Below are 10,037 nucleotides of genomic sequence, written 5' to 3'. Positions count from 1 at the left end.
GTCTCAGGGCAGCGGAAGCGTTCATTGCCGATAGTGATGACTTGGCCGTCAGGCAGCTCATAGCTCTTCTCCAGGGAGGAGGAAGAAGCAGCCGTAGCCATCTCGTTCTCAAAATCCAGAGCGACGTAGCACAACTTCTCTTTAATATCGCGAACAATTTCACGTTCAGCTGCAGAAATAAAGGGTGTCACAGTTAAGCTCTGAAAGGTGAAATCAACCTTGAGGAGGTAGGTGGGTTCGCTGGGTACTATGGCAGATGAGATACACACACACTCACCGGTGGTGACAAAGGAGTAGCCGCGCTCAGTGAGGATCTTCATGAGGTAGTCAGTGAGATCCCGACCAGCTAGATCCAGACGCATGATGGCATGGGGCAAAGCATAGCCCTCGTAGATGGGGACGTTGTGGGTTACGCCATCCCCAGAGTCCAGAACAATGCCTGTCAGAGAAAATAGACAAGAACAAGGTCAATCTCTGAGGACACCACTGCTTTAGCCATGTCAAAGCCTACTTCCAATCCTGGCTAAGAGATACTAGCGCTGGGCAAGGATCCAGATAAAATTAGATCCCTTACACATGAAGAATAAAAATGAGCATAATGGATGCCAAATCTGAAGCCAGCAACAGTTCACCCTTTTAAATATTGTAGTAGAAAAATTTTCCCAGGACACTTTCAAATGACCAGCCCTCTTACCAGCTGTTAGCACCTTTTGCAAGCAAGCAGGCGTGTTTTTCTTTCCTCTCATCTAACTTACACATGTTCTTCTCTTTTTTGACTCAGACCCTGTAGGGATGTTTGCCCAGGGGCTGTGATGGTGTGAACACACACCAATGACTGCTGCATTCCAGGTTGATAGTTTGTGCAAAGCCTCAATATGTGACATCTAATACTTTAGGCAAGGGGAGGATCTAACTCAGTATTCTTTCAATTCTTAGAAATAAGTGTGCTCTGAAACCAACCTCAGGGTATTATTGTTACCCCTCTCCCTTAGCAGAGACACCTTCCCAGGGAGCGTGAGGAAAGGGATCATTCCTTTCTCACTGGGGAAACTGATTCCCAGTAAGGTCAAAGACTTGGGAATGTAATTAATCAGGGACTATCTCACAATCCCAACACACCTGTGGTACGACCAGAGGCGTACAGGGACAGCACTGCCTGGATGGCCACATACATGGCGGGGACATTGAAGGTCTCAAACATGATCTGGGTCATCTTTTCACGGTTGGCCTTGGGGTTCAGTGGGGCCTCAGTGAGCAGAGTGGGGTGCTCCTCGGGGGCCACGCGGAGCTCATTGTAGAAGGTATGGTGCCAGATCTTCTCCATGTCATCCCAGTTGGTGATGATGCCGTGCTCAATGGGGTACTTGAGAGTCAGGATACCTCGCTTGCTCTGGGCCTCATCACCTACGTAGGAATCCTTCTGACCCATACCCACCATGACTCCCTACAAGAAGAAAGTCATGAGAAAATCAAGCTTCCACCGTGTCAGGAATATAATCAATGCCTTATTAATTTCTATCTAACTGCCCAAGTCAAGTGACATCTTATGAATACGAGAAATAATAAACAATAGGAATTTACCCCAATTCAGAAATATCATCCAAAGTTAATCTTGTACCTTCTCCCCACCCCACCCCCAAGAGGTATAATGCTATTGTTTAGAATATAACTAGGGATGGGGAGAAATGAAGCTATTTCACGGAAGAAGCAGAGCCTCACCTCATTTTTAAAATACCATAATGCCTTCATTAAATTATTAAGCTCATCACCTATGTCAACTGGAATATAAATGACTACATTGTGGAATGACTGAATTAATGACACACTGTATTTCTCCTAAGAAAAGATTTTGACATTCATCAAGTAAACATAAAAAGATGGACTGATATGCTATTACCATCCTGTCTGGGAAATCCAGCCTTCCTAGAGCTGTCCTGGAGTACCCATGGTCCACCCACACTGAGGAATACCACTCTCCCCCCTGGCAGCGTGTCTGGCCAGGCACTGAGGCAAAGCCAGAGAGCGTGGCATTTCTTTTAATAAACAAGGTGGTATGTCACTGTCACCATGGCACTTTACTGCCTCTGTCACGACTGGCTTCTAAAAATGCAACAGCCAGGAAGCAGATGGATTACATTTTGGGAGCCCTATAAACTGGCTGTGAACAAGAGGGAGCAATGTGGCTTGGCTCCTGGTTGGTTCGGATATGTTGTATTATTATGAGTTTTGAACAGGACTGAAAAGGGAGGCCAAGGAGTAAAGTGAAATGTATAACAGCTAGAGAAGATACTGAGGACTAAAAATGCAGGTCAGGAGTGGAAAAGAGAAGCTGCTGCCTTTTCACAGGAGGAAGCTGGACCCCTGGCAGAGCTGTGTCCCTGAAGTGGACTGGGGGAGTGGGGGGTGCTGCACGTTTCCCGGTTTGCTGGAGGGTGTGAGTATTGCTTGTCTGGGCCCAGATTGGAGGCGAATCCAACGTTTCCCATCTGACCTAATGAGTTCATGCAGCAGGAGGGGCAGGCGAGACATTTCCTAGATTGCTGGGCTGAAGAGGTGGCAGGAAGGGGTGTGGAGTGGGGCTGGGGACTGCTCCAGGTGAGGGCAGGCTGTGCGGGGCGGGAAATTTACCTGGTGGCGCGGGCGGCCCACGATGGAAGGGAAGACCGCGCGGGGCGCGTCGTCGCCCGCGAAGCCGGCCTTCACCAGCCCGGAGCCGTTGTCGCACACCAGGGCGGTGGTCTCCTCGTCGTCGCACATCTTAGCGCAGCTTCCGTGGGGTCTACGGATCGAGGAGAGCAAGGCGGCCTACGTTCAGTGCCTGCGGAGCTGGCCTCGTCCGCGTCCCCGGAGGAAGGGACAGGGCAGATGGGGGTCCCCGGGCAGGGGAGGGGGGCGGGGGACGCTGCCGTCGCCCTGCCCCTCGGGGCAGAAAAAGGAGGGTGGGAAGAAGCCGCAGAGCAGGGGAGAGGAACCGCCCAGGCTCCCAGGCCAGGAGGCTCCTCCCCTGCCCCAGTGCAAGAGGGACGGTCACCCCTTAGCAGGTCCTCCCCGGCCCTTTACATTTTCGCCTTCTCCCGAACCGGGAGGCCACTTCGGGCCCATCCACACCCCGATCCATGCTCGAGCCCCAGCTGGAGGGAAAAGCACGCGGCAGCAGGGACCCCAAAAGCCCCACTGGGGCTACCCAGTACCCAAGGCTAGCCCTCCACGCGCCCCTCTCCAGTGAAGACCGAGACCCAGGACAAAAGAAGTTAGAACCAAATGAAAAGTTTGGTCTTAAGGGGAAAAAAAGTGATGGAGCGGCGGGGGCGCGGGCCACCGGCTCCAGGCGCGGGGCGGGCGGCGCTGACTCACCGTCCGCGGGGCGGGCTCGGCTCGGATGCTCGGGCGGTGGCGGGCGCTGGTGCCCCGCGCGGGGCGCGCGGCTTTATAGCGCGCTGATGGACGGGGTCAGTTGGAGCTGCCGGGGGCAGGGGTGGGGGGCCCGGTCGGCCACCTTGCCTTATTTGGTCGCCTTCGCACCACTGAGGAGCGCCGAGGCCATTCATGGAGCCAAGGGCAGGGGAGAGGATCAGCCCGGGGGCCCCCCAGACCATGTAAGGAAGGGGAGGGGGCAACTAGGGGGATGGCCAAATAGGGAGCTAGGGAGGGGCAGGCGGTGAAGGGTACGGGGCAGGGGAAGACCGGGTGACGCCAGCCCGCCCCCTTCCCCTTCTTGGGTGGAGGTGCCCCCTGGGTGTGCTGTGGCTGGCTCCGCAGCAGCCCCGCCAGCCTAAGAGACAACAAGCCACACGCAAGGGGGAAGGCTTGGCACCCCGCCCTCTGCTGAGGGGTCCTGACAGCTGGGCCAGGGCAGCAGGGGAGTGACGGCAGCTTCTCATCTTCCCGGACGGAGAGCTGGGGGAGCAGAGCCCTGGCAGTCCTCATGGGCCCAAAGGGCACCACAGCAGCACATTTGGGTGGCCAGAAAAGGGGTGCCTGGGACAGGGCACCCTCCTGGCTTAGTCCCCACCAACCTGCATGACAACTCGGAGAGCTGGGGCTGTGCAGAAAGCTGAGATTAACCAAGGCCACCTTGGTCCCCAATTTATGCATGGCTCAGGGGCTGGGCAGGGAAAGAGGCTGGAAACAGCTGCTGTGAGAGCCTGCCCAGTCTTGTTGAAGGAGAGGGCAGGTTTACCCCAGCTGGGACATCAGGGGGCTCTCCTCTATGATTCCAGGGTTTTGCTCAAACTCAGACTCCTGCCTTTAGGCCAGGGAAGACTCCCCTGCTGCCAAAGGGAATGAAGGAACAAATGCCAAGGGTTGCTTGTCCACTTGCTGGTGGAGAGATGAACATTCATAAACTGGGGGCAAAAGCGTTTATTCCAGGCAAAGACAAGACTGAAAGAGAAATGTTCTCGTCAAGAAGATAACAGCCACTTCAGCCGACTGAACATATCACCGGGATGCACAGTATGGTCATAACCAGGAATGAATTAGGAAAGCAGTCTCAGGCCCCACCCCAGAACTATTGAATCAGAATCTGCATTTTAGCAAGATGCTCAGTTGAGTCATATGTATGTTGAAGTGTGAGAAGCATTGGTATAAATGGTATCAGCTTCTTTGTGGAGGACCTTGAGACTCTGGAGAAAGGGATTACTTGAATCAAGGAGGAGAGAAAGAAACAGAGAGACATAAGAAGGACACAGATCACTGGTTTGCCCTGGGTTGCCCTGTATTCTCAGCTCTTGACTGGCACTTTGATTTTTAATGCTTGTGTTTTTCCTCCCCTTCACACCAGTTAAAAATAGAAACTGGGCTCAGGCATCCATCTCTGGAGTGGTCTTGGATTGATATGCTAAGGAGGCCTGCTGATTAGATACTTGTCCAGACTGGGGAATGCTGGGCCCTCCCCGCTGAGCTCCCCAACCATGTTTGGGTTGGTCTGGAGAAGAAAGTATGAGGGCGGCTGGGTGATGGAGCCAGGTGAGGGTCACGCCAGCTGGAATCACCCTCTGCCACACGATAGGCCTTTTTCAGTGAAAATGCCTGTTGACAGGATGCAAAGAGCAGAGCTGTTTTGGCTCAGGCAGATGCAGAAGAACCAAAAAGAAGGAGAAATGGGACGGGTGTTACAGCCCAACATTCCTAGGTTTGACCCGCCTCTATCACTTACTGCCTATTTTGCTCTTGGGCAAGTCACTTCACTTTCATAAGCCTCAATTTTCCCCTCTGAAAAAGGACACAGTAACTCTTTTCAGGCAGAGATTATTAGTTATTGTAATAATTAGAGACGAGTGATATAAGCCACATAGAAGATACAAAGCAAATTGTAACTATTACAATTCAGTAACAGTGATACTTTTGGGGGCAGCTATAGCTCTCACTTTTGAAGATTTGGGTCAATGTCATTCGCTTATTGATTCAGCAAATATTTATGGCACAAGAACTGTGCTAATCGCTGGAAGACAGAAATAAAACAGAGCAGGACTCATACTGCAGAGCAGCCACAGACAAGTCAGGGACAGTTATGGTACACACTAGGAAGAACAAGGGAATCATTGGGATAGTCACAAAAAGAGGGATTCAAAAGAGGGTTCAGAGAAAGCCTTCCTGAGGAAGCATTTCATTATTTTTAAAGCAGAGTAGGACTGAAGTGCATTAACACTTGTGTGAAAGAAAGAGTTTCTCCTTGGGAGTGACTGGTGGCACATTCCCACATTCACTGCCATATGTGTAAAGGGAACTCCTGGCAAGTCTAGCAGATCACTGAACACCACGGTTATTCCCTGAATCCTTTGTAAATACTTCCAGGGCTCAGGAGGCCAATTCCAGTCCACCCACCTAGGAAACAGTCTGCCCGGGAGCAGGGGTGGGTAGATCAGTGGAATACTGAGACCAGTTTCATGAAATAATCTTCACCCTTAAAATGTTTAAAAACAATTTCACTTTTTCCCACTTGGAACAAAACATATTTTCTTATGCACTATATTTATGGTAAGAATACCTTTTTCCCCTTAAAGATCTATTTGTTCATTGCAATACTGCTCAATTTTCACATTTTACGTAAGGTAGATAGCTAGTGGGAAGCAGCCGCATAGCACAGGGGGATCAGCTCGGTGCTTTGTGACCGCCTGGAGGGGTGGGATAGGGAGGGTGGGAGGGAGGGAGACGCAAGAGGGAAGAGATATGGGAACATAGGTATATGTGTAACTGATTCACTTTGTTATAAAGCAGAAACTAACACACCATTGTAAAGCAATTAGACTCCAATAAAGATGTTAAAAAAATTTTTCCACGTTTTAAAACTCTAAATGCTGTTTTTATATATTTACTTAAATTATAAGTCAATGGAAAATAAGATTCAATGACTGGTTTTCATTTGACACAATTTTTTCAGGGATCCGTTTAATTTGAAAATTGAGATTGGCTTCTGTCGTGTCTACTTAAGTATCTAAAAATGACTTAACCTGTGGTGCAGTCTAGACATTTCTTTTTTTTTTTAATTTTGGTAAAATATATATAACATAAAATGCACCTTAACCAACTAAAGTTGTACAGTTCAGTAGCGTTAAGGACATTCACGTTGCCGTGTAGCCAACCTCCCAGTTAGTTACATTTTTTGATGTGAATTGTGACCAGATTGATTTCAAAACCCAAGTACGGCTGTGCCCTGCAGTTTGAGAAAGACTGGTTTGTATCCTGTGAGGTAGGGAACCGTGGCGCCTGCTTTGCTCAAGGTCACACGGCTGAGCAAATGGAAGGCTAAGGCTTCAAATCCAGGCACCAGACTCTACAGCCTGTTCCTATCCACCACCCCAAATGCCTTCCAGTCCACCTGGGCTGCTGTTGCCCCAAGTAGAATGCTAGAACCACTTGCAGCCAAGTTACCTCTAACAGCAATTCAGATTCCCAGGTTTCATCCTGGAAGAGTGCATGTGCATCTTAAATAAGTCACCACCCCTCTTCCCCAGGTAATTCACAGAGGGAGAAACGTGGCGATGCTGCCTGGCTGTTCTTCCCCAGGCCCGTGGAATTTTGCTGAAGGATGCCCAAGCTGCCAGCGCTGGCCCGAGTCCAGCTTGGCTGACCTTGAGCATCCCAGCCGGCTGGCGAAAGCCAAAGCCGGGGCGTGTCCCCAAGGCTCTCGAGGGCCGGCGAGGCCCTTCTGGGCAGGGACAGGCCATGAGGGAGACGTGCAGGGCTGGCTGAAGGAACAGAAGGTGGGACGGTTCCTGCTGCCCTTGCCTCAAGGGAAGCCTGTTTCATCCACCATCTGCTGGGATCTAGAAGGGAGAGGCAGGCCTCCTCCTGGCACTGGGGGATTAGCAGTCACTTTTCTCAGCTGTTCTTCCATTCGGAGGTGTCCAGTATTTACAGAGAAGCCAGAAACATACTGAACCACACTTAATTCCTCCCCAGGAGCCCTCCTGGCTTCTCTTGCAGCCCCTCCTGCATTCCATGGGCTAGGAAGGAGCGGGTGGGCTGTTTCTAGCCCAGACCAGGGGTCGGGGAGCCAGCCTTCCCAACCATTTCTATTTTCTTTTCCTACACATTTGTTCACTCCCACTGTCCTCTGGCAGGAGCGGGGTTTCGGCTTTCATTAAAAGAAGAAAGTGACGTGGCTGTGAGGGATGCAGGCCCACACACATCCTGGAGCTCAGAATTCAATACCAAGGCATGCCTAATCTCCACCACATGCTGCCCCGTGCTTTACGTGCAACCACCGAGGAGATTAACCCAGGCGGAGGGTATTTCAACTCCAAATGAATTCTGTTCTAGGCAGATTCTGGCAGTCACTGCCTTCTGACATGATAGGACCAACTGTGATGAACCATTTAATGAGATTTAGAAAAAGAGGGCAAGACAGGGAGGATGAAGGAAGGGGAGCAGAATGTAGAAGGGAGATCCTTCTGGATCTTGGAGTCACCTGGGACTAATGAGCGAAAAGCCAAATCTTCACTCTCTTCTATCCTGGGAAATCACAAAGGACTTCTCATCTTTTTAACTCCTTAAAAGGAGTTTGAATCCTCCTAGAATGAAGTGCTGAAGCTGGCAGGTTTCTGTGGGGAAGGTATTCCACTTAGCTCAGATTTGGCTTCCCCCCCATACTGGCAGTAACTATGGAGTTTCGGCTTTTCAAGTGTTACCTGGAGCAAGCCTGTCTTCCCTAGAGAGCCCACATGTGGCATCACCCAAATTGAACACGGCTGCATTTTGAGATCACACAAGTGCGTGGGAGGTGAGAGCTGTGAGCTCAGAGATGCTCTTGCCCACTAAGTTCACTCTGCTGCGTGTGTGGAGCCCATCTCTTCCCCATCAAAAGCAGGCACACAGCTGACACGCAACAGTGTGTAGCAATAATACTAATTGCTTACATTTATTAAGTACGTACTGGGTCCATGCACTATCTTGAGACTTCATATGTGTACATGGTCAGATTCTAGATGAAGCTGGACTGACTGCCAGCTGCAGAATCCATTTTTACAGACCTCTTTAATATGATGTCACCAGCCTACATGGGGGGGGGTGTTGTGTAAGAAATAGGTCACCACCTCTATTGCAAAGATGTTGTCACGGGTGTTCATCACAGGATACTGTCTTCTTTACGAGCCTCTTAGAAGAATTTCCTGTCTGGCTCCAGTTCCAAGAACAAAGGGCTTCTACCAAGTAAATGGTTTGTTTTGATCCCGTAGATCCTGAATCTAGTGACGAACCAGATTTTTCTTTTGGCAGTGGCCAAGAAAAATCTTAGAAAACTACACTTGTGGCCCAACTGTTAACATGATTACAAATCATTATCGTCTATCTTGCACACCCTCATCTATTTTTCATTTTCCTTTTTCTTCCACATTTAAATTTGATTTGTCCATCTATCTTTGTAAGCTGTCATACGTCTTTTGTGAGAGAAAACAAAGGATGGATGGATGGATAGATAGACAGATAAAAATGAACTCATGGGGACCATGGAGAGAATATTTGAAATTGAAATTGGGGGGATCACTGTACAAGTATCCAAGAGTACAAGATGTCTTGCGTATGTCTGCCGGTTTCTTCTATCCCCATGCAAGCATATATTGCTTCATGAAAACATGCTTTGTCTATATAAGGTCCTGTATAAGGGATTGTATCATTTTAATTTTCATCTTAACGTCATGGTACGTATAACTGGGGATCTAAAATAACCTTTCCCTCACTATGAAAATTGTAAGTGCTTGTTGTGGTGAACTAGGAAACACTGAACTGAGAAGGACAAAGAAAATGACATGCCTGGTTGAGGCTTGAAAGCCCTCTATTTTAACCTCCTTAAAATAAAATTAAATGTGACATAAAATTCATGAGGCCTTGCCTTCCATATCTACTTACAGTCGCTGGGCTGAGAAAAGACAAATAGCCTCCTATTCTGGTCATTTGCAAGAATGTCCACTTGCTCTTTAAAGAGAGACATGCAATGCAAGGAATTTGCATTAACAGCATTTTTTGGTTTTACTGTTATAATCTAACTTATCTCTAGTCAACAGCTGGAACCAAAGAATGCCAAACTGGGAGCAGGCTCTGCCCTTAGGATTATAGCATCCACATTTCACTTATATATTTTAGAGGGTGGGTTTTAGTTGCCAACTCAGCTGTTGAACTGTTTCAAAATTACAGTCTAAAAAGAGGAATCTATCATGAACATAAAACTAAACCACATAAATGTATTACTGTAGGCTTTGTCTTTCTGTGGAGAGTCTGAAAGTGGTTGTTTTAGGGAATATTTACAGCTATTTTATGATGAGTATTTCCAAACTCCTCTTGGTTAGGTCTACAAATAACCAATTCCTCTTATGTTTACAGACTCTAACTTAATTTCATAAATTAAAAAATAATAAAAATGAAGGCTTTCCCTAAAGCCAATCACCTGTGTTAACCAGAGGCAGGAAACCAAGATTGTTCCTCCAAAATAAAAACAGCTGAAAAGGTGTCTCGAGCAGTTACTTGATTGAGAATACTGGCACTCACACAAATAAGTAGGTCTCCATGTGTGTGGCATTTCAGAGAGACGAGCCAGCCTT

The 10,037-nt window shown here is 48.6% G+C and overlaps 1 protein-coding gene across 2 annotated transcripts in view; it reads right to left on the bottom strand.

Moving 5' to 3' along the window:
• ACTC1 (actin alpha cardiac muscle 1) overlaps positions 1-2,757 on the bottom strand; it is a 4,626-nt gene extending 1,869 nt beyond the window's left edge. Inside the window, exons 1-4 of one of the 2 annotated variants that reach the window (XM_007462508.1) lie at positions 2,629-2,757; positions 1,120-1,444; positions 278-439; positions 1-169 (exon numbers count right to left, since the gene is read on the bottom strand). The exon at positions 1-169 is cut by the window's left edge and continues 14 nt beyond it. In XM_007462508.1, coding sequence (XP_007462570.1) covers positions 1-169; positions 278-439; positions 1,120-1,444; positions 2,629-2,757 — 785 coding nt within the window. The remainder of the gene's footprint in view (positions 170-277; positions 440-1,119; positions 1,445-2,628) is intronic. The other variant, XM_007462509.1, reaches the window with a different exon arrangement.
• Positions 2,758-10,037: the final 7,280 nt, after the last annotated feature.

Source organism: Lipotes vexillifer, unplaced genomic scaffold, assembly GCF_000442215.2.
Source record: "Lipotes vexillifer unplaced genomic scaffold, Lipotes_vexillifer_v1.1 scaffold164, whole genome shotgun sequence".
Lineage (NCBI taxonomy): Eukaryota > Metazoa > Chordata > Mammalia > Artiodactyla > Lipotidae > Lipotes > Lipotes vexillifer.
Note: the sequence above shows the minus strand (reverse complement) of the source record. Positions and strands in the feature narration are given on the sequence as shown.